The sequence below is a fragment of the Haliotis rufescens genome, unplaced genomic scaffold, assembly GCF_023055435.1.
Source record: "Haliotis rufescens isolate VD_foot unplaced genomic scaffold, xgHalRufe1.0.p SCAF_1, whole genome shotgun sequence".
Taxonomy (NCBI): domain Eukaryota; kingdom Metazoa; phylum Mollusca; class Gastropoda; order Lepetellida; family Haliotidae; genus Haliotis; species Haliotis rufescens.
The window spans coordinates 82,451,415-82,477,247 of record NW_025963779.1 but is presented as its reverse complement, the minus strand read 5'-3'; the positions used below and the strand labels follow the sequence as shown (position 1 = coordinate 82,477,247).

General features: G+C 42.5%; 1 protein-coding gene across 1 annotated transcript in view; it reads left to right on the top strand.

Moving 5' to 3' along the window:
* Positions 1–3,154: 3,154 nt before the first annotated feature.
* The window catches only part of LOC124136906 (regulator of G-protein signaling 9-binding protein-like), a 33,579-nt gene continuing 10,900 nt past the window's right edge, over positions 3,155–25,833 (top strand). The window contains exons 1-3 of the mRNA XM_046502949.2: positions 3,155–4,000; positions 20,809–20,975; positions 23,643–23,773. Coding sequence (XP_046358905.2) covers positions 3,899–4,000; positions 20,809–20,975; positions 23,643–23,773 — 400 coding nt within the window. The 5' untranslated portion in view covers positions 3,155–3,898. The remainder of the gene's footprint in view (positions 4,001–20,808; positions 20,976–23,642; positions 23,774–25,833) is intronic.

The following is a 25,833-nucleotide window of genomic DNA, read 5'->3' as shown; positions in this document are numbered from 1 at the left end:
TAAGAAACCATCGGTTTCCATTTTCGCTGTATCCAAACTTTCAAACTAGCTAAATCGTCATTTTCGCTAGGAAATTTAAAGAAATGACATTTGGTACTTTTGTTTGATGAATTAGTGCAACCTCACGCAACACAATACCAAATTCCGCGTTTTCAATACGCCGGGAATAACGGAAAATCACTTCATTGCCATGTAGATTAATGCACTGTAAATAAATCTTGGCGGACGTCTCTCCTCTAGCTGGGATTTCGATATGCATACGCGCTGTTTGTGAGGTCTGGGCAGTTGTTGATTGCTTTTTATATAACAATGAAATCACATATGCTTTTAGGGGGTACGCGAATATGTACATTTTACAACTATTTAACATGTTTTAAAAAGTTTGTAATTTAATAGATCTCCTTTAAATAAACGTGGGGACCTTCCAAAAAAGTACACACCGGGCGGGTATTCAAGGATGTGCTGTACTTTCTTTTTCCCAGCAGTTTAGTGTCATTTTATATCATTTTGTTTGAGCGTGAAAAATAGTCAGTTTAAAATAATAACGAACTTTCCCTCAACGTATGTACTGACACACGGCAAGCTATTTCACCGTCGACTTGCCCATCCACCTTCCAGTTAACAGCCTAGTGGTTAAAGCGTTCGCTCGTCACGCCGAAGACCCGGGTTCGATTCCCAACATGGGTACAATGCGTGAATTTCCCAAAACACCTTTTTGGCTTTAGGCACATATTCTCTGAAATTGTGAGACTGAGAAAACTAAACTCCCTGTTTAATGTCATGATTACGTTTTGTTCAAATCACATTTATGTTGAAAATATTTGAATATCAATGTTGACACTTGTGTATATTTGTTGACATTTTTAACTGTTGACTATATATCAATGTGAGCTACAGTGTTGTGGTACTATAGATACTGCTTATATAATGCACTGTCTGTCTTTAGGAAAGCGATCTTCTCCACGCTATGGTCATGCGTCTTCCTTCAGCGTCTGTCAGATGTCTATCACGTTGCATCCAGGTTCATATCCATCTCAGCAGGACCCGTGAAGATCCGGGGTAGAAAAGGTCTTCAGCAACCCATGTTTGCCGTAAAAGGGACCCGTGAAGATCCGGGATGGAGTAGGTCTTCAGCAACCCATGTTTACCGTAAAAGGGACCCGTGAAGATCCGGGATGGTCTTCAGCAACCCATGTTTGCCGTAAAAGGGACCCGTGAAGATCCGAGGTAGAAAAAATCTCCAGCAACCCATGTTTGCCATTAAAGGGACCCGTGAAGATCTGGGGTAGAAAAGGTCTTCAGCAACCCATGTTTGCCGTAAAAGGGACCCGTGAAGATCCGGGATGGATTTGGTCTTCAGCAACCTATGTTTGCCGGAAAAGGGACCCGTGAGGATCCGGGATGGAGTAGATCTTCAGCAACCCATGTTTGCCGTAAAAGGGACCCGTGAAGATCCGGGGTAGAAAAGGTCTTCAGCAACCCATGTTTGCCGTAAAAGGGACCCGTGAAGATCCGGGGTAGAAAAGGTCTTCATCAACCCATGTTTGCCGTAAAAGGGACCCGTGAAGATCCGGGGTCGAAAAGGTCTTCAGCTACCCATGTTTGCCGTAAAAGGGACCCGTGGAGATCCGGGGTAGAAAAGGTCTTCAGCAACCCATGTTTGCCGTAAAAGGGACCCGTGAAGATCCGGGGTAGAAAAGGTCTTCAGCAACCCATGTTTGCCGTAAAAGGGACCCGTGAAGATCCGGGGTAGAAAAGGTCACGATGATACACCATCCACGCCGTTGGGGTACGATGATACACGATCCACGCCGTCGGGGTACGATGATACACGATCCACGCCGTTGGGGTACGATGACACACCATCCACGCCGTTGGGGTACGATGATACACCATCCACGCCGTCGGGGTACGATGACACACGATCCACGCCGTTGGGTATGATGATACACGATCCACGCCGTCGGGGTACGATGATACACGAACCACGCCGTCTAGGTACGATGTCACACGATCCACGCCGTCTAGGTACGATGATACACGATCCACGCCGTCTAGGTACGATGACACACCATCCACGCCGTTGGGTACGATGATACACGATCCACGCCGTCGGGGTACGATGATACACGAACCACGCCGTCTAGGTACGATGTCACACGATCCACGCCGTTGGTGTACGATGATACACGATCCACGCCGTTGGGGGACATTCCACTTCCTGTAGCACTATTGAAGTTTATGGTCATATGTGCAGAAATATTGCACAGAACATAGCAACATGACATATAAAATCATAACAGCAACTGGCGCACGACTGTTCTGTCTGTTACAGACTATTCATCATATACGCTGATCGCATAATGCACCATGAACGCGTCTTGTGTATTTAAAACACAATTGTCCAGACAAGTGAGTGAGTGAGCCGATCTTAACATTATTTCTTTTCAGTGACTCCAAGTGACGCATGTCGTAGACATTTACCAATTTGGGTGAGTGAGTATGCTTTTAATAATATTGCAACAATATCACGGCGGGGTACACCAGAAATGGGATTCACACAATGCACACATATAGGGGATAGAACCCGGGTCTTCGGTGACAAGAGCAAACGCTTTAAACACTAGGCTACCCAACCGGCTCTTTACCAATTAACCACGCGTATGAATATGGTGCGGACAGACCTTAGATCTAAAACGGAGCGATTCCAGGATTCAAACCAAGCATACTGGCACAAATGTACACATCGAATTGAGGCGTCCGACACCACGCCTCTAAATGACCCGAAAAAATGAAAACATAAACAATCTAAATGTGTACTTTAAACCAAGGGACTTCCCGTCAGGGAAAACTTACACACTTGCACAAACCTTACACATGTTCTCACTGACGAAACACAGGCACAGTTCACTCACAATTTGTGTCATTCAAAATCTAACACTTGGAAACAGCTGTGAACATGAATTGGTCTGGTTTGTCTTCACGATTACAAACAGCCACATATAGTCTATTTACACCTTAACATATAGTCTATTCACACCTTAACATATAGTCTATTCACACCTGTAGATCACGTCCGCCGTCCTATTGTGGTCTGAACAAGGCGAGTATTGGAAGCAGCTGGCCCCTTCCGCTTGCGTAATTCTACCCTGATGAATTAACGACTCTGTGGTCCAGCTTATAACGTTTTCGCAATTTGGCTCCGCGTAATGACAAGTCCGAGACGACGGCCGTGTAATCGATTGTCTACAGTTGTCAAACGTAATTATTTGGGCGGATAATCATATGTCGAGAGATAATGCCACGATACCAACTGGATAGGTAGTCGGACATTGTCACCTCTTGTCCGCGTGGTGCACAAGTGGTTTTATTGTGCCCTCCCCACATCCTTCGATCTGGGATCATGCGGACATTTGAGCGAGTGTGGCGTTCTACCTGTTGCTATAGCTACGGAGTTCTGTGTACATCCCTGTTTGGCGTCGTATTGATCTGCTGCTTGTACCTGTAAAAGAGGTGGGGCTACTCTCGGATGGTATACACACATGGGTTTCATGCTGTAACAGACAGGTCTTGGACACACGCTCACACAGGGCTCTTATCACCACGAACGGATCACAATATTCGGCTGAGGCGATTGTGATTTATCTAAGAGGGTGCTATTGATCAAAGATCTTCAATTAGATTATGGAATGGTTAACATTGCCAAATGGAGGATAGCACTTAGATAATCGCCCGGTGTGTGGGTTAAGTGCTCTGGTTGGTGAACAACGAGGGGCACGCATGCAGGAATTCTGACCATTTCTGGCACCGAGCACGCGCACCCCACGCGCTGCCTCCTGTCCCCCAACTCAGGAAAGATGAGGCTGACCAACCCTCCCCCTGGAACCAGGAGCTTGGGATGGCTAACGGCCCCGGTCACTGTATCTTCACCCCCGGGGGCAAGTCACAGGTGACCCCCCAGATTGGCGACGGAGGTGCATCACACGAGGAGTGCGCGAAGGTAAGTCAGCTATATCATTACCCGCGATAGAAAACACGTGTGGATTCCGTGCCCTGCTTTTATAAGCATCGCCATTCTTAACCCATGGACTCTTTTCGTCTATATATGTCTGTAGTAAATACATACGTTTATACCCATTTAAACCCACATATATAGATGAGGGGTATACAGTTTACGGATGCTGTTATTTTGTTGTCAGTTTCTGTTTTTATGAATTAATATGTGAACGGTACATTTTGTCGAATGTCATCGATTTGCATGACTTTGATAATTGCATTTTAATTTTCAGTGTAAAGTTATGGCAATTTACTTCTCATACAAATGTGATTGGGATATACCTGGAGTAGACACGGGTTTCCGTGAGAAATTGCTATCTTTGTTTGTAGTCTAACGCACTCAGCAATATGACGGCGGTCTGTAAATATTCGAGTCTAGACCCGATATACCTGTGATTGACATCATGAGCATCGTTCCATGCAATTGAGATACGATGACATGCATCAACCAAGTGAGCGACCCTGACCACCCGATCCCGTTAGTCGCCTCTCACGACAAGAATGGGTTGCTGAAGACCAATTCTAGCCCGGATCTCCGCTGGTGTACGGACGTGTACCCCTTAAACATTCACAACTGCATATCGTGTTATGGTATGAACTCCATAGATGGCGGGGCAGTGGGGTAGCCTAGTGGTTAAAGCGTTCGCTCGTCACGTCGAACACCCGGGTTCGATTCCCCAAGTGGGTACCATGTGTCAAGCCCCTTTATGGTGTGTCGCGCAGTCATATTGCGGCAATATTGCTAAAAGCGGCGTAAAACCATATTCACTCACTCTTTGGGGAATAACGTTTAGGTCCTATTCTGCCATCTTTCGGACAAACACAATGTTTTATTCAAACAAGTCAGTTCTAGCCAGAGGGCTTCGTTGGAACTATTTGATGGAGTAATCCAACTAGCGATCAAGACGTTTTGAATTGAATTTACGATTCGTGTTATGGGAGAGCGTTGTCTTTGACTCTCGTGTTGTTAAGGTCACCCGCACTTAATTAAGTTTGTTTGTTTGTTTGTTGTTTAACGACCAAACAAACAAACAAATTTAATTACGTCCGTTATTCTCAGGCCGCGTTTTCTAGCATTAAGCGAATTTATCAAATGAAGTACATAAGCGATATACCCCATACCGGTGAGAGATAGTTATCCGCAATGAATAACACAGTGTTTCTCGAAATCATGTCACTTGCGTAGGCGTGTATGAGTATGATTATACCGTTATATTTATCCTGTTCATAAATCTTGGATTGCAAACTAAATGTCCTAGGCAGGCAAATTTGACAGAACTAGTTATTTTAAACATTGCATTCAATTACCTAGTTTTGTTTTTTTATAAGAAAAATATAGAACACGCATTGCGTGTATTGATGATGTGTGGCATGAATATTCTTGTGAAGTGTATCTTTTGTAAAGCATCGGATGATGAGTGTATGATCAGGTAGAACTGCGAAGTCGTTTTTCTGAAAACATTAACTCGAACAAGCTTTGTACAACCCTTATTCAAAGGACACTCGGGTGCAATCAATGAGGACGTTGTGAAAGCATCATCTTCGGTTACTGAATCTTTGGATTTTCGTTCACAGAGAATCGACTTATTTAAATTATTTATGCTACAATTCTTTTCTTGGTCATACCCGGTATTCAAAGACCCAATCATGCCAATAATAAAAATAAAAAAGGCTTGTTGCAAGTCCAATATGTTGAACATACCTGGCAAGTTTCTTTAATAATCATTATATTTTATCTTTAATTCGAGTGGCCCCCAAAGGCCATCATTAAGCCTCGTTGTTCCAGGTTTTGGGAGAGGTGTTCTTCAAAACCAACGTGACCTCACAGCCAGTGTGATTTTTAGTCTAGAGGGCAAGTTGGCGGGGATGCGTGAAAGAGGTTATCAGAGATCCTTGCAATTCCTTGACCGAACCCGAGTTTCCTTGCTCCCAGGCAGGCAGACAGGTTGACAGACACCTCGTTACATATAATTAAGATTCAAGAAATATAAACAACATGTATACATCATACAACGACTGAAACATGATACACAGTAAAATATAACGAGACACCCAACGCGACATTATGAGAGACTATAAAAGGTATATAAAATAATAATATCTACAAAATGATAATCTGTTATATAAAACTATCGATCTTTTGGCGATAATTGCACGGCAGGTCTTTGCAGATAGTGAAAACACGGCTTGGCTAGAGTGTATAACACCTACTTTTGACTATCATTAAAATTACCAAAATTCTCCCGTACTTGATTGCATCTAAAAGCATCAGATGAGAATTGCCGGATAACGGTCGTATACACTGACATCATAGTGTTGTCCAAACATTTAAGTGGGCGAAAAGATCCCCTTCATATCCCTCCTCAACAAATTCGAATATTAAAACATTTAGCAGGCAATTAAAACCTGATATAACATTCGAATCATGATCTCATGAACGAAATAAGAAAATCTTCTGTAACAAGCCACGAGTTATTAGAAGAATCAGTTTACATCCCTATTTTATATGTAATCTGCTGTCATACATGTTGGTACATAAGTTGCCTAGGTTACCACCATGTATAGAAAACAACCCGGGAGGGGAGAAGTGTTAGTCCAAAGAACAAAATATATTTGCGGTCACACATGAGGCCAAATATTTTTCCAGCATTTTTGGAACAGATTGTTTATTTAAAACAACAACAGTCCCTTACATTATGTGGATTTCTTCCACCACATATATATACCCTAATTATTTTAATCGTATATAGATGGTAGATTCTGTATGTGTGCTCCCAGCTGTTGCTATGTCAACTACATGTGGTAAGGCATAATAAGGCAGATATGTGTGATACAGTTAGTGTGACATGTATAGAACTATGACCAATATAGATGACCGAGTGAGTGTGAGCCCTAGGAAATGTTGACAGTGTATGTATGTGACCAAGTAGGACATAACCTACTGTGTTTTGAAATTTGGGTAGTCTCGCTGTAGATTCGATATATCTTATACTGTTGAGTGAGTGAGTGAGTGAGTGAGTGAGGTTTTACGCCGCTTTTATTAATATTCCAGCAATATCACGGCGGGGGACACCAGAAATGGGCTTCACACATTGTACCCATGTCGGGAATCGAACCCGGGTCTTCGGCGTTACGAGCGAACGCTTTAACCACTAGGCTACCCGACCGCCCCTATAATGTTGAACCGTGCGCTTTAGCTTTATGTATTCATACGCAAGGGTTTTGTTTAAGGGTTTGATTTAGAAGTATACCTGATTTTAATCGTGTTTTGACCAATCAGATTCAAGCTTTCTTCAATATCATGGTAGAATATATATTTAACCCATATTCATATGTGACAAAAGGAAATATACGGTCATCGTTTTGATATGCGGACGTTTAAGTGTGGCCAGATTAGATACGTTATATTAAAGTTTATGAGTATTTGTTGAAAAGGGTAACTTTTCACAACTTCACAAGTATCAAAAATAATAGTATTGTAATGTATAACTATCTGCACGTATCATCATATCCTGACAGCATGGGGGATTGCTGATAATATCAGTCACTGGTTTGTCTGGTTGAGACTGGATTAGTTAAAGGCCGGATTCACACAGCTGGATTATTGGTGAGTGTGGCGTTAAACAACAACCAAAAAATACAATAAGCGAGTTGTATTTGCCGTAACTCAATTTACGGTGACTGGAATGGAGTTAATATAGGAGGTCTCGCCTTGCCTACCAATGGTTGCAGTATGCTATTACATGACAATGTATTGCGTACACTCATTAAGCAACGTTACACCAAAACACCGTGTATTAGAAAACAGTCTCAAAAAGGCTTGATCTGTTATCTGTATTTACGTGGTACGAAGCAATTACGAAAACGATATGCCTCCCAATGGAAAATACTTTTTCTACATAAATGAATGACATTAGCATGGCTAACCCATTTCCACCGTTACCTTGGAATCCCTGAAGAAAGTTAGGGCTAACCTGATTTGTTCTCGGGGATTTGCCTGTCGCGAATATTTCCTTTGAGAATTCTGCTGGCTTTATTTGGAGTTAATTTATTGTGTCACACTAAAAATATTTCCCCCGCGATTATTCCGCATGCATAACACGCGTCTTTGCTTCATCCATTATTAGTGTTAGTGTGTGTTAGTGTGTGTGTGTGTTAGTGTGTGTGTGTGTGCGCGTGCGTGCGTGCGTGTGTGTTCTGTCACGGCAGTATCGGTGGACAATCAATTCACTACATTCTGTGTTTTTCGCCCTCTAACATTCACGGGCTAACGGTACATTTTTATGAGAGCATGAATGTGTTCTGCGCTTTAAACCTCATTTTTTTATGTTCCCCTCTCCCCGTTAACCGGACATACACCGATGAACACCTGCGTCGCTTACGCTAATTGGTCGACGGGAATACATTTCAATCAGAACACACCAGACAACGAAACACGGTCAAGGTTAATATCTCCGATATCCCGGAATAAGGCAGGCTGTTACACAACTAGGCCTCCGGATATCGGAAAACAGGCAAATATTGACGATCATTGATTACATCGGGATTCTACATCAAGTCATGGATGTCTGTTAGTCTAATTCAACCACTAGACTGATTGTCGAAATGATTTGATGGTCCTATGATTAGAAACATTTTGTGGTTATAACGTCAGCCGTGGCGATGACGCTGCTGTAGTCGACGAGTGATATGAATAGACACAATATAGACGGATGTGACGGAATAGATCCATGGACGGCGGACAGCATACTAAACGAATAGAGGTTGTGATATTGTTTGTAGTTTCTGTAGCATGTTACACACTAAAGACTGATATGATTATTTCAAGCGGACATCCATAGCATTCACCAAAGTGGTAAAGTCGAAAACCTGCAACACTTCCGGCCTACCTCCCACGGCTGACACGCCACGACATAACTGATAATGTTCAAAGCTACCTCACTCACTCACTCACTCACTCACTCGTACTTGTAAATAGACTATATGTTCCCGTGCTTGTTTAGGTGAACAATGAACTTGCCTTTGCATGTGTTTTTGACGGGTTCCACCAGTTGGGCAGGATATGCTCACCTTTTCGGGAATACCTGGTACCATAACCTGTTGATAGTAATTGATAAACAGCAATGTCCTGACCTGACCTGACCTTACCTGGCCTTGACTTGACCTGGCCTCGCCTCGCGTCGCCTCGCCCCGCCCCGCCCCGCACCGCACCGCACCGCCCCGCCCCGCACAGCACCGCACCGCACCGCCCCTCGTTAAAGCCGGAGCCGTACAATGGACTCTTCTTAAAGCATAAATGTCTTATGATCATGAAAATGGTTCAGTCGCTTTCATTTATAAAAGTTTGATTTTACCGAATGTTTATTTTACAAGTACATGATAAACCCTAGGTACAGTATGGGTATCATACTCAATTCCTAATTTTTCAAATGTAAAGCGAATTGTTTTTTGTTTGAAATACACCACACGTATTGTTCTGTTACTGCAGTGATCGCTAATAGTTGATGGCACGTTTGCCAAACATTTGTCAGTCTACTTCAGTAACATCGTCCAACAGCAAATTGTCTGTCCGCCTGTCTGTCTGCCTGCATGCCTGCCTGACTGCCTTCCCGTCCGTCCGCCCGCTTGTCTGTCTTTCTCTCTGTCTATAGATTTGAAGCATCAGTATGCATGGTATTGGTTGTACAACTCCATTGTTGATGGTCTTTTGACCGTCGTTAGACCAGTATGGCTATCATTGATTTCCCCTGACGAAGTCCATTACTCAATGCTTGGAAACGCCATCTAATTAGAGTGACAGGCCATACACTAAATGACAGGCCTGTTATAAGTCCATTATATAAATATCACAGGAAAATTGGAAAGCAAAGAATTGGAACTCCTAGTCAGTTGCCCACGCATTGTAGGGTGTGTTTCCCTGACGTCCACAGTCATTGAAATTCTTCAGAAAATGGTAATTATACAGACCATAGTATATATTGCTGTGTCGTCGTTTATAACCCGACGTTGTATTTGTGTGATTGTTTTAACGCCGCATTCAGCAATATTCAAGCTACACGACAGTGGTCTGTAATTAATCGTGTCTGGACCTGATAGTCCAGTGATTGACATCATGAACAACGACCCACGCCGAGCCTGGCCACCGGATCCATTTAGCCGCCTCTTACGACCAGCATAGGTTACAGGGGAACCTATATTCGTAATCGGAATCACCATGAGTTCTTGAACTTGTGACAGTATTTTGGTCAGCGTACTGTTCAGTGTTCATTGTCCGAAACGGTAGTCATAATGTGGGCGTGGTCATTCGAGGCACCGCAGCCATAGGAATTGTTTCGCTGATGTTGCGTGGACACGAAGCCCGTTTCCGGTGTCGGTCTGGATTGTTGCCGTTGTCGCTTTGGAAGAATGCCTGTTAAGTTTCAACCTGCAAACTTGGTGCATGAATGAGTGCGTCAGAACTTGTTTGTTTTTGTTTTTTAAATACGTATTTCAAGCGTACTCCCACAACGATATGTTCCCTCAATGCGTCAATGCTTACTTGTAAAACACCGTATCGGGGATATGTTCCCACAATGTGTCAATGCTTACTTGTAAAACACCGTATCGAGGATATGTTCCCACAATGCGTCAATGCTTACCTGTAAAACACCATATCGAGGATATGTTCCCTCAATGCGTCAATGCTTACTTGTAAAACACCGTATCGAGGATATGTTCCCACAATGCGTCAATGCTTACTTGTAAAACACCGTATCGAGGATATGTTCCCACAATGCGTCAATGCTTACTTGTAAAACACCGTATCGAGGATATGTTCCCACAATGCGTCAATGTTTACTTGTAAAACACCGTATCGAGGATATGTTCCCACAATGCGTCAATGCTTACTTGTAAAACACCGTATCGAGGATATGTTCCCACAATGTGCCAATGCTTACTTGAAAAACGCGGTATCCATGATAAGTTCCCTCAATGTGTCAATGATTACTTGTAAAACACCGTATCGAGGATGTGTTCCCGAAATGTATCAGTGCTTTCTTGTAAAACGCCGTTTGTAGAATATGTTCCCACAATGACGTGTCAGTGCTTACTTGTAAAACACCGTATCGAGGATGTGTTCCCGAAATGTATCAGTGCTTTCTTGTAAAACGCCGTTTGTAGAATATGTTCCCACAATGACGTGTCAGTGCTTACTTGTAAAACGCCGTTTCCTGAATATGTTCCCACAGTGTGTGTCAATGATTACTTGTAAGTCGCCATTTCTAGACTATGTTCCCACAATAATGTGTAACTGTGTATTTGTAAAATATCGTTTCAAGAATTTGTTCCCGGCGTCCCCATGTGGTGTTGTGGTGAAGCACTAATCCCTGTGCTGTTACAAATGCAAATAAAACAGATCAGTCAGACAGACATAGGAACTATATTAATGACTATTGTCACACCTCGAAGTATTCGTTTTGTTTGGCACGGACATTGGTTCTTACGAGTAGGTGAGGTGATATGGGGTTTAACGCCGCGTTCAAGGTATGTATGTATGTGTGTGCGCACGCGCGTCTGGTATGTGTAACATTGTGCAGAAAACGACACTGATAGGACATAAACTGCTAACGTCGGACATTACTTCTTTTTGACTAGCATTTCTGGGACAATGTTATACCAAGTAAACATTCAGTTCGTAGGAGGTTCGCAACCAGAGAAAAAGAGGTTTAGTTTTGATTTCCGTTCCCACATTTTCCTGTACACCTTCAACCTTTACTATTGCGAAATGAAGACATCTTTTCGCGCTTTGTGTTGGGTAGTAAGTTGCAAGTGTAGGTATTCAGGGGAATGTGGGAAAGACAATCTTCTTTTTTTACCCCCGGCCAGCTGACTAGTAGGGCTGTGACGCGACACCGTTTTATTGTTTTATTATACAGTAAACTACGGTTATAACGAACACAAATGAACCACTAATTTTAGTTCGTTATAGCCGTAGTTCGTTATAAGCATCTATACAACATCTATACAGTAAATGTTTGGGACCAAAATTTAAGTTCGTAATATCCGTCAGTTCGTTATAAGCGTGTTCGTTATAAACGTATTTTACTGTATTCAAGTGTGCTGACGGCTTAAATAGCTTTACTTCATGTATACACCATATACTAGAGTTTCAAATGCATTGAAATGATAACGTCGTTGTCATAGCAACAAAGAACAACAAACTACTGCTGTCGAATTGTCACGGTTCTTTTCCGGAGCTCTTCCGTCAAGCTGAGGGGCGGTCGGGTAGCCTAGTGGTTAAAGCGTTCGCTCGTCACGCCGAAGACCCGGGTTCGATTCCCGACATGGGTACAATGTGTGAAGCCCATTTCTGGTGTCCCCCGCCGTGATATTGCTGGAATATTGCTAAAAGCGGCGTAAAACCATACTCACTCACTCAGTCAAGCTGACCACACCGCCCCGCCAATACAGGACGCAGTCTTCTCCATGACACGTATGCTAATGTAATGCTGGTGATGTTTAGACATGGGTATACATTTTTCAACAGCCTTGTCGTTAGTCGATATTTCCCGTTGCTATCGTGGTTTTAAAACATATGTGGACATAGCTGAGCTTATTTAATGGGATGTTGTTACCATGACGTCAACATGATGCTGAGTGACGCGATGACTACACATATATTGAGAACCGTTCTTTTATGCGAATACAATATTAGCGTTCACAATTTCGACCGCGTACATAGATCAACGCTGTCCCAAATCCTTCCAGCTGACGTACAACTTGCAAGTTATTTTTCTGTGGATGGTAAGGGACATGGTTAATTCACTGGAGTTTACATATATAAAGACTGTTTAGTTTGTTTGTTTGTTTGTTGTTTTTTGTTTGTTGTTGTTTTTGGATTTTTTGGGTTTGTTTTGGGTTTTTTGGTGGGGGGTTAAACGTCGTTATATAAGTACAATAACCTTGGACGCGACGTTAAACCCCATTTCACCTTCACCTGTTTTTTTGTTGTTGTTATTAGGTTTTGGTTTGTTTGTTTTTTGTTCGTATTTTTGGGAGGGGAGAGCGTTGGTGTAGCGATAAAAATAGATCTTCTCTCATCTCGAACGTTAAGTAAGTCACTAGTGCCAAATGCGACACTTCTGACATTCATTTTGTGATGTACGATGCATGTTGTTGTTTTTTGTTTCAATGCAAAACACGGTTTTTTTTATACTTGACCCCATTTTCTATGGCACGTATGGTTTAAAAGCAGGTTAACATGTCAGTGGACAGTTAGTGTAAGGATGGACAATAAAAGGTTTTATATAAAGGAAATTAATGGTACATTAGTTGGAGGTTAATGTCTCATTAAGGTTTGATGCAACCGGGTCCTATAATGTAGGTGCAGTTAGTAGGTACTTAGGTTCCACAGTGTTCTCAATGTTCATGGCCGTAGCCTAGACTAGGGGTTCGCTCTTCACGCTGAACGGGTACATTCCTCGTCTACCCCGTCTAGATATTGATAGAATATAATCAAAACGGGTGTCACGTCATCCACTCACTCACTCACTCACTCACTCACATTGTGTGCCTAAGTGCGTATGTGATTGTGTATATGCCTGCGTGCGCCTGTGTCTGTGGCGCTGTGTGTCTGTCTGTCTCTATGTGTGTTTATCTGTGGCTCCGTGGCTCTGTGTGTGAGAATGTGTGTGAGGCTCTGTGTGTGTGAGTGTGCGTGCCTGTCTGTCTGTGTGTGTGAATGTGTGTTTGTGTGTGTCTGTATGTGTATGAATGTTTGTGTGTGTCTCTCTCTCTCTGTGTCTGTCTCTATGTGTGTTTATCCGTGGCTCTGTGTGTGTGAGAATGTGTGTGAGGCTCTGTGTGTGAGTGTGCGTGCCTGTCTGTGTGTGTGAATGTGTGTGTGTCTGTGTGTGTAATGAGAGAGAGAGAATGTGTTTGTGCGTGCCCTTGTGGCTCTGTGTGCGTGTCTGTATATGTGAATGTGTGTGTGTCTGTGTGTGTGTGAATGTGTGTGTGTCTGTCTCTGTGTGTGTTTATCTGTGGCTATGTGTGTGTGTGAGTGTGCATGTCTGTCTGTGTGTGAATGTGTGTGGCTGTATGTGTAAATGTGTGTGTGGCTATCTGTGTGTGAGTGTGAATGTGTGTGTGTTTATGTGTGTTTATCTGTGGCTCTGTGTGTGAGAATGTGTGTGAGGCTCTGTGTGTGTGAGTGTGCGTGCCTGTCTGTCTGCGTGTGTGGCTGTGTGTGTGTGTGTCTCTGTGTGTGTGTCTGTATGTGTGAATGTGCGTGTGTCTGTATGCGTATGAATGTTTGTGTGTGTGTCTCTCTCTCTGTGTCTGTCTCTATGTGTGTTTATCCGTGGCTCTGTGTGTGTGAGAATGTGTGTGGGGCTCTGTGTGTGAGTGTGCGTGCCTGTCTGTTTGTGTGAATGTGTGGGGCTCTGTGTGTGAGAGAGAGAATGTGTGTGTGCGTGCCTGTGTGGCTCTGTGTGCGTGTCTGTATGTGTGAATGTGTGTGTGTCTGTCTCTGTGTGTGTGTGTTTATCTGTGGCTCTGTGTTTGTGAGAATGTGTGTGAAGCTCTGTGTGTGTGTGAGTGTGCATGTCTGTCTGTATGTGTGAATGTGAGTGTGGCTGTGTGTGAGTGTGAATGTGTGTGTGTGTGTTTGTGTGTGTCTGTCTCTATGTGTGTTTATCCGTGGCTGTGTGTGTGTGAGAGAGAGAATGTTTGTGAGGCGCTGTGTGTGAGAGTGTGCGTGCCTGTCTGTGTCTGTGTGTGAATGTGTGTGTGTGCGTGCGTGCGCGCGCGCCACGGCCTGGTACAATGATATTGAGCTGCACGCGGCAACATGAGAATCCTGTTTGGAGAGCTGGTCATAATAGATCCTTATAGGTTCACCAGGCGGGTGGTCAGGTTGTTTGACTTGGCTGATTGTTCCTGCGGCGTAGAACAACATACAAACAACCACGAGGAGTTTTTGTTTCGTTTTTAATCTATATCTCATGCAGAAAATAAATATAAAATTGCCGTCAATGGTATTGGTGAAAGTGTGTCCATATTGCCAGCCCCGGGGCCACACGCCGCGTGGTGTTGACGTGTGTTGGAAACAGCGGTGTGTGTACAAGATATGGATCATCCTTATTGGTCTTGTTGGATAACATCAAGCACGCAGAACAACAAGAAACGTTGTATTGTTCACCCGACGGAGATTGGATACAATTTACAAGAATGAAGTTCAGTATATCGAGAAAATCAATTTTGTGCCTACTGTGCGGCGTGTGCAGATAACAGGAATTCACAGGAAAGCGCATATTTACTGCCCAAGATAATAGCTTTTCGACGGGTTATCAATTTATTTGGGCTGTTAAATCTCATATTACCATACTATATTTTAATGTGATCTTTATTGAAATGTTACAAATCTCCCCTTGTTCATATGCCTGGGTCTCGTTCCACGAAGCAGTCCTAGTGCTCAGAAACTTATCATTGTGAGTTCGAATCCCGGTTCGACCCGATTATGTTTCTAGGTTTGTCAACACTTTATCCGTGTTCGATTGACCAAAGTGGTAAACATCTGAGACCTACATCACTTCGGCCTTTCCTCCCACATGAAGCTGACACGCCGTGATGTAAATGGAATATTGTTTAAAAAAACTCACTTACTCATTCTTTTCCTCAGTCCGCCAAGACAGGCGGCCACACTTGACACCTGACGCTTCGTGTGAGGTGAAGCCCCGCTAAATGAAGCGGTTAAGCTCTGCTACCGATTGGTATTTCCAGGTCCGCATTTTAAGACGACAATCAATTATGCCAGACTAGCTAGTTACTTTTGGTACCTCAACAGTCGATCAAACAGTCCATCAATACGTCCCTCCCCTCCTTGTCCCCCATCGATTTCAGTCGTTGGCCGCCCAGTACCGTGTTGATCCAGGCTAAACGCTGACCTAGCCACCACGCTGACATGTCGACACTATGGTCTCCGCCCAACAAGTCAATTAGCTGACCATTTAATCAACACAGGGTCCAATACGCTTCAGTTCCTGATATCTCGTCCTTGGGTTGTTCCTTGCACATGCTTGGAATGACTGATCGATGTACAGCGAACACCCGTTAATCAAGACACCACCGCTGCCAGGGCAATATTCCCGTTTTCAAAATGTCCTGATTATCGAATCATAAGTATATGGTTATGTCCTTACCGTTACAGTCCAGAAAGCGGGATGTCAGGATTAACGGAGTTTGACGTAACAAAATGAAAAAGAGTATCATTAATTACAGTAAACTATGGTTATAACGAACTCAAAGGGACCACTAATTTTAGTTCTTAATAACCGTAGTTCGTTATAAGCACATATACATCATTTTTCAACAAATGCCCGGGACTAAAACATTAGTTCGTTATATCGGTCAGTTCGTTATAAGCGTGTTCGTTGTAAACGTAGTTTACTGTGTTTTTGAAATGCTGAAATAATTGCTCTTTTCCAACATCCATTTAGAACTTACTCTCCGGCAACAATCAGGGCAGTCTCCCTTAACTCCCTTTATCCTATACTGAAACCAGGAAATATCGGACGCGTTGGGTTTTGGGCGTCATGTGAATATTGCAAGGAAATCTACATAGTTCGAAGATTAAGGCCTTTATCATACTGTGGCATTATTGTTGCAATACTTTTACAACCACTGCAATATCATTGTGAAAATGTTCTGCACTAGTGCATGCTATTGCAATATTATTAAATGGCTATCCCCGAAGCCTCCCTTTAACCAGGGAGAGTATACAAGTCTCATATAGGTTTCCATTCAGGGAGGGGCTTTGAACCGTTCATCGTCATTGGATGAGAATCTTTCCCTTGGCTTTTGTGACCACTATTAGTAGGGTTTGTAAGTTGTATATTCTACCATGACAATGTAGGATTATCTAACTTGCTTGATTATTTCTTTTTACTAAATTTGAAGTGGTTAATGAGCGGTGACCATTCCGACCGCATCACTGAACTAAATACGTGCGCGAGAAAAAGAGTCCGTTTCAAAAGAAACGCATTTTAGTCAGGGTAGAATGGGGATAAACCTATTCGGCTAAAAGTAGCATTTATCGATGTTTAATCAACGATAAACAACCTTACAATTTAAACCAGACTATTAAACCAGAACAACAGAAGCACGTTCTGTAAATCTCACATTGTTACAGTGTACAACACAAACACGTTCTGTCAGTCCCAAACTGTTACAGTGTACAACACAAGCACGTTCTGGCAGTCTCACATTGTTACAGTGTACAACACAAGCACGTTCTGTCAGTCTCACATTGTTACAGTGTACAACACAAGCACGTTCTGTCAGTCTCACATTGTAACAATGTACAACACAAGCACATTCTGTCAGTCTCATACTGTTACAGTGTACAACACAAGCACGTTCTGTCAGTCTCAAATTGTTACAGTGTACAACACAAGCACGTTCTGTCAGTCTTACATTGTTACAGTGTACAACACAAGCACATTCTGTCAGTCTCATACTGTTACAGTGTACAACACAAGCACGTTCTGTCAGTCTTACATTGTTACAGTGTACAACACAAGCACATTCTGTCAGTCTCATACTGTTACAGTGTACAACACAAGCACGTTCTGTCAGTCTTACATTGTTACAGTGTACAACACAAGCACATTCTGTCAGTCTCCTACTGTTACAGTGTACAACACAAGCACATTCTGTCAGTCTCACATTGTTACAGTGTACAACACAAGCACGTTCTGTCAGTCTTACATTGTTACAGTGTACAACACAAGCACATTCTGTCAGTCTCATACTGTTACAGTGTACAACACAAGCACGTTCTGTTAGTCTCAAATTGTTACAGTGTACAACACAAACACGTTCTGTCAGTCTCAAATTGTTACAGTGTACAACACAAGCACGTTCTTAGTCTCACATTGTTAAATATGAAATCGTGTCCTACCTCCATTGTCAATATATATTTTTGTTTTATCTGTTAGACGAGGGGCAGAAACCCAAGTCTTTTTCATGAATAAATATCTGTTCTGTTCTGTTCTGTTCTGTTCTGTTACAGTGTGCAGCACAACCAGCATTTGAATACAATCTAGGTATATAATCTTATATTAGCCTATTGTAGCACATTGCGGTCACAACAATCCATTGATTATGTGCATTTCTAACAGTTAGACATGAATACATGTAGAGCACAATGAATTATTTATTTGGCACGTGTTATCCCTAATGCGAGGATATAATGTGATATAATGCAATGTCTCATACACCTGGATATGTTCTCCAGGACAAAATGTTACGCTCAATTTACTTCTCAACTCCCAGGGTAGTTAACATTGATAGAAACGACTGATGAACCGTGTTAGATAGGGTCGATTTGTACACTGATTGAATACGGATGATAAAGCGTGTTAGATAGTATTAATTTCAAACACTGATTGAATACGGATGATAAATCGTGTTAGATAGTATTGTTTTCAAACACTGATTGAATACGGATGATGAAATGTGTTAGATAGTGCTGTTTTTATACACTGATTTAAACGGATGATAAAGCGTGTTAGATAGTGTGTTTTCATACACTGATTGGATACGGACGTTAAAGCCTGTTAGATAGTGTGTTTTCATACACTGATTTAAACGGATGATAAAGAATGTTAGATAGTGTTGTTTTTGTACGCTGATTGAAAACGGATGATAAAACCTGTTAGATAGTGTTGTTTTTATACAATGATTGAATACGGATGACAAAATGTGTTAGATGGTATTGTTTTCATACACTGATTGAATGCGGATGATATAATGTGTTAGATAGTGCAGTTTTCATACACTGATTGAATACGGATGACAAAATGTGTTGGATGGTATTGTTTTCATACACTGATTGAATGCGGATGATATAATGTGTTAGATTGTGTTGTATTTATACACTGATTGAATACGGATGATAAAACGTGTTGGATGGTGTTGTTTTTGTACAATGATTGAATACGTGTGATAAAACGTGTTAGATAGTGTAGGTTTGATATACTGATTCAAAACGAATAATAAAGCGTGTAAGATAGTGCCTTTTTCATACACTGATTGAATACGGATGATAAATCGTATTATATAGTATTATTTTAAGATTTTAATTTTACCCGTTCTATTCGGGACAATTAGAGAGTTTTTTTATACCAGCTTCTAATTTTAACATCCACGTGTTTACAGTGTAGGCTGATGACTAAATAGTGAAAGCCCTTAATCCGGACTGGGCAGTTCCTGTCCAGACTAACAAAATACACAATGCTGACAAAAGAATCAAATGTGCGGAGCGATGCTCCTTTTTATGTATATCGACGTTTTCAACAGCAACCACGGTAATTTAAGAACATCACTTCACCGAAAGGGAAGCAATTCAGTTGTCTCATACGTCTACATTAATCTAATTAAAAAAAACACTTCCGTTCTTGTTGCCATGGTTTTTTCTTGTTAAAACCCATATTTAGGTTTCATTTCCTCTCTCAACAGGGCCACACAAACAGATCGATATTGCCCGTTACGAGTATAGTCAGTCCTTTGGGTGTTTAACTCCACTTCTGAACAGCTTCGGGGCGGTCGGGTAGCCTAGTGGTTAAAGCGTTCTCTCGTCACGCCGAAGACCCGGGTTCGATTCCCGACATGGGTACAATGTCTGAAGCCCATTTCTGGTGTCCCCCGCCGAGATATTGCTGGAATATTGCTAAAAGACGCGTAAAACCATACTCACTCACTCTGAGCTTCACAGCTTCATTTCGTGAACGGGGTCAGGTTGGATTGGTTTGAGCACCCAATAGGGCAATACCGTATGAAACACCTGACAATATTTTATCACAAACTATGAGGATTAGATATAGTTTACGACAAAGATTTATGGAAGTATTGTTATAACAGATAAAAGAAGTTAAATGAGTAAGTAAAATATAAATTAAAACCGTATGATGACAGCAAAAGGTAAACAAAGGCTAATAGCATGCATGTATGTATGTATGTGTGTGTGTGTGTGTGTGTGTATGTATGTATGTATGTATGTATGTATGTATGTATGTATGTATGTATGTATGTATGTATGTATGTATGTATGTATGTATGTATGAAAAAGAAAAGAAATATGTGGTAAAACTGTATACTGTACATTGAGAATCACATCAATCAAGTTCTCTTGTACGCTAGTGGAAAGCAAGCTACAACAATATGGTAATAACCTTTCAATGAAATGTGATTGAACTTATGTTTCTTCTCTGATGCGAAATGCTGTTTTGTGTAACCCATGCTTGAACATCAAAGTAAAAACATATATTCTTCATTTCCTCATAATGGACACGAATGACCAAATCGTCTAAGGCGCCGCAATTACTTTGCAGAGTTGCGTCCCTTACGCATGCCATGGTCGTGGGTTTGAATCCCGGTTGCCCCGATTATGATTCTAGGTATGTCAGCACTATACCCATGGGTTTCACCAAAGTGGTAAACGTCTAACACCTACATTACTTCTTTTGTCCGTCCAGCATCAAGCTGACACACCCTGGTATAACTTAAATACTGTTAAATCCAGCGTTAAATCCAACTTACAGTACGGCTGTGTTCTTTTATGATGGCGCAGTATTGTTCCGGTTATTAAACCGTATGCAGTATTTGTGAATGTGGTCCTCCGTGCCCCTTGTTATTTTCAAATTGACACACTGCTTACACAAGCACCGTAAACTCCACCCACTCACTCACTCAATTATCTTTCTCATGCAGCTGGTTGCTGCGTTCAACAAAGAGGTGGCCCTTTACTGTACTCTCGCCGTCGGTCTCGGGGGAACTAACGATTCAGAGAAATTGCGAGAAGAACTGAAAAGCAGTCGGCTGAGAGCATGTGATCTAGCGCACCAAATTAAGTCAAAACTAATACCGCTGTTAAGAAGGTAAGTTGTAGATGAGTATTAACACTGGCATTAAGGGATCAGTCAAGACCAGGCTACATACATACGACAAAAACACATTTTTCAATCATAAGAAATTTCTAATGTACGATGACTTTATCATGAGCATATGTTTTGAATCACTGTTAAATAGTGATGAAATCAGGTGTTCGTGAAAAGGTGAGCGTATCCTGCTCCACAGTTGACACCCACCACAAACACATGCAAAGGTCAGGCAATTGTTCACTCGAAAACACACGGGAACATATGGGGATTGTCAAATAGGGAATTGCATAATTGGGATTGTTCACCCTTCGTCTACCATGAACCTTTTGAAGGCTTTTCTGAGGCCTTATATATTGTAACCTTGAGCCAGAGTCATGCGACGCTTTTTGAAATCATCGCAGAAAGAGCATGACTATTTGAAAGTTGAAGTTATCCCCTTGTCATACAGTCGTGTTGAGAGATTTTTGACACTGAGTCACTACGTATAGATCTTTATATGAAACAGATGAGGCAGTGTCAATGGTCTCTGATATTTTTAGTTCAGCGGGTACTTCAGTAGATAGGAATGGGTAACTTGAATGTTATTGAACGATATCAAATCATCGATATACCTGAAGCTTAAGTTACTCTTCTTGGCCACATTCCCTTCTTTTGATACTTGCCAATCCGAACCGGAACTCCGATTAAAATGCATAAAGAAACAGATCCGCAAGAAGGGGACGCGGTTGGTGCTTGCTTCACATGAATATTATCAATGAAGAATTTCACATATTGTTTCCTCAATTTTCTAAGTCAAAGCAAGACCCTGCCCTGTTAGTCTCCAACTTCATTGCTCTAGGCCTGACTGTTAGACGCGCTCACTGCTTCACGGGTCTAGTTTAGTCTTTAGACCTCGTCACTGCCTCACGGGTCTAGTCCTGACTGTTAGACGCCCTCATTGTTTCACGGGTCTAGTCCTGACTGTTAGACCTCGTCACTGCTTCACGGGTCTAGTTTCGTCTTTAGACCTCGTCACTGCCTCACGGGGCTAGTCCTGACTGTTAGACGCCCTCATTGTTTCACGGGTCTAGTCCTGACCGTTAGACCTCGTCACTGCTTCACGGGTCTTGTCTTGACTGTTAGACCTCGTCACTGCTTCGCGGGGCTAGTCTTGACTGTTAGACGCCCTCACTTCTTCACGGGTCTAGTCCTGACTGTTAGACGCCCTCACTGCTTCACGGGTCTTGTCTCGACTTTAGACCTTGTTACTGCCCCACGGGCTAGTCCTGACTGTTAGACGTCCTCACTGCTTCACGGGTCTAGTCCTGACTGTTAGACCTCGTCACTGCTTCACGGGGCTAGTCTTGACTGTTAGACCTCGTCACTGCTTCACGGGTCTAGTCCTGACTGTTAGACCTCGTCACTGCTTCACGGGGCTAGTCTTGACTGTTAGACGTCCTCACTGCTTCACGGGTCTAGTCCTGACTGTTAGACCTCGTCACTGCTTCACGGGTCTAGTCTTGACTGCTCTAATCCCTCACGGCGCTTAGTTAGTACTTGTAGTGTTATTTATTCAGAAAAAACGCCATAAATACAACCATGCAGTGTTGTGTTGACTCCGCGAAGTACACTCGAGCTTGGCTACAGCTTTTGGGAAAAGGACACGTGCATTTTGTTATCACAAAGTAACTTAATATAGAAAAGTAAACAAATCTGGAAAGCAATTTGCGTTTGGTATTCGTGATATGTTTCATTTCACCAAGTGTTTGTAATATTTTTACACTTTTCATATCACCCACAAAAGGACCGACGCCGTGGTCTAGTGGATAGAGCGTCTGCCCTCAGAGCGGGATGTCGGTGGTTCGACATACGAAAAGACATAAAAAGATGTTGTTACCCTGCATGACATTTAGGCCATAAAACCAAGAGAGTATAAAGTGTCGGCGTGGAGTATCTATGTTAAACTACGACATGGTATCTCAGTGAGCTACCTCTATAAATAAACTAGGATATAAAACTTCAACGCCAGGCAATAATTATACTTGATTGTCCGCCGAATCCATTGGGCGTAAAAGGCAACATAGAGTAAGCATCTCCAGCCCTTCCGGTAGTACCCGCCTCTCCCACGACTTGCATAAAATAAGTTTACTTAGTGTTTGGTACCTGACGCCGCACTGCCGTAGTACTGCCATGCGACGGCGGCCTATAAACCATCGAGTCTTGAGGAGACAATCAAGTGATTGACCAGACAACTCAGTGACACGACAGCGAATTTACTGAGTTTATTGAAACCCAAAACGATATGTTAACTTTGAACCACGTCTTGAGTACAAGGGCGAAGAGAATGTAATGTCTAGGCCCAAACATTTCTTTTGTAGTTGATATAAATATAACTGATAAATGCCACCAGGGTTATGATGCAAGGCGGGGACTTCAAACACACACACAAGCACATGCACACGCACGCACGCACGCACGCACGCACGCACACCACACCACACCACACACACACGCGCACAATGTAACTGCAATAATTTTGAAGGCGACGTTAAACCGCATTTCACCTCACCACAAATCTTACAAATACAAGCATGTTAACCTTGTCTCCAAAAGAGAGGGTGCTCACCCTGCATACTTCTGGATCCGCCTGTGAGTAATATTGAGGATGTTTTTTTGTTGCTGCAGCAAGATGCAGCGTCAGGAGGAACAGGGGGACCTAGAGCGGCTGTACCGGCTCTACTCGGGGTGTCTGGAGCTGTTGGAGACCCAGCTCCTCAAGATGGCGTCACTACAGCGAACGTTCCCGCTATACTCAGGTATTTAGTGCTCCTGTGGTCTTAATGTTTACCAGGCTAAGTCATTTTTTGCACTTGTACTTTCCGTCCAATGAATACAAACATGCAAACAGACGTATAAGACGTATATATACTCACCGCCAAAAGAAACGCGAATCATAGAAACATATAGATAAGTATGTACGTTAAGAAGAGATGTTTCCAAAATGTACCAATTAATGACAGTCAAGTGTTACCAAAGAGTGTCTTTATTCTTATCACGATATGCTGCACGTGATTTCCAAACTATACACGCTAATACTGCACGAGACAAATGCATCTCGAGTCATGGATCTATGACGTCACATGTGAGGCGTTCATGAGCGTCCCACAGCATACCAGTGTGTTCGTTTGTGCGTTTTCACATATAAACCAACATGTATCGTATTCGCGTTTCTTTTAGTGGTTCTGGATAGTTTGTGCGTATATGTTATGTTTACGCCACAGTCAGCACTACTGAGTGAGAGGGTCTGAATAACAGTATGTCGGGTGTATCATGGCGTGTCTTAGCTTCTCGTGAGAGAAACGCCCTGTGTTGCAAGTCCTAGACGTTTACACCAACACGGAAATTGTTGTTTAGTTTCTTTGTTTGTTGTTAAACGCCGCACTCAGCAACATTCCAGCTACACAACAGCGGCCTGTAAACAATCGAGACTGGACCAAACAATCCAGTGATTGACATTACAACCATCATCTTCGCTATTGGGATCGATGCCATGCATCAACCAAGTCAGCGAGCCTGACCACCCGATCCCGTTAGTTGCCTGTTCATGTGACCAAAGGTTGTCCTGAATCCGTGGCCAGGACACAAGGGCCGAATTGTGACGATTTTGATGACCGGGCCACCCTCAGCAATAGTCCAGCAATATCATGGCGGTCAGCCTAGTCACCAAACCTAACCACCGATCCATTTAGTCGCCTCATACGACAAGCATAGGGTGCTGGGGACCTACATGTTATACCCGTGAAGATCCGGGGTAGAATAGGTCTTCAGTCACCCATGCTTGCCGTAAAAATCGACTATCAATCAATCAGTTTATTCGGTAATAAGGCCTCAGGCCCACGTACATATATATACAAATTAGTTTCACATCAAGTGCTGCATGAAATAATATTTACAGGTAAGAAGAACGAAGACAGATAGCATTTTTAACATAATTGGCTAAGTTCTCAAGGCGGTTTACATCAGAAGAGTTTAACATTCTAACCAGTGTGTCTTTACGATTATTACCAGTAATGAAGTCTAAATATGGGAAATATTTTGAGCGAATATCTTCATAAATAGGGCAAACAAGAATGAAGTGAATTTCATTTTCAACTGCCCTTAACTTGCACAATGGACAAAACCGGAGTGTCTTATCGATGCCATCCCTCCTTCTCCTCCTTCCTTACTATCCTTGACAAAAGAGGCGACTAACGGGATCGGGTGGTCAGGCTCGATTATTTACGGACCGCTGCCATATAGCTTCAATATTGCTGAGTGTGGCAATAATAATAATAATAATAATAACAATAATAATATGAGTGTCAACCAAGCGAAGTGCCATATCAAGTCTGCCCAGACTCAGTTCTTAAAGGAGAGGCTATCTGAACGGCCACTGCATCGAGTTTATGTGCAGTGTGTTGAGAAGATCAGCAATCCTGCAGAGTCCTTCGCTTGGATGAAGTCGTCTGGCCTGAAAAGTGAAACAGAAGGCTTTCTGTTGGCTGCTCAGGAACAATCACTTCCCACTCGACACCGGCAATGTGTGATTTTGCATCAAAATGTAAATATGAAATGTACATTATGTAATTAATTTAATGAGACTGCCCAACACATTGTCAGTGCATGTCAAGCTTTGGCACAAACACAGTATCTTAAACGACATGATGGTGTAGCTCGATCATTTTATTTCCGTCTTCGCCATGCTTATGGTTTTGACACAGAGGTCCACCCATGGTACGACCCTGAATATGTAGAGGGCGTCATGGAAAATGATAAATACAAAATTCTTTGGAATAGGCCCATTTACAGCCTCAGACATATTCAGGCCAATAAACCC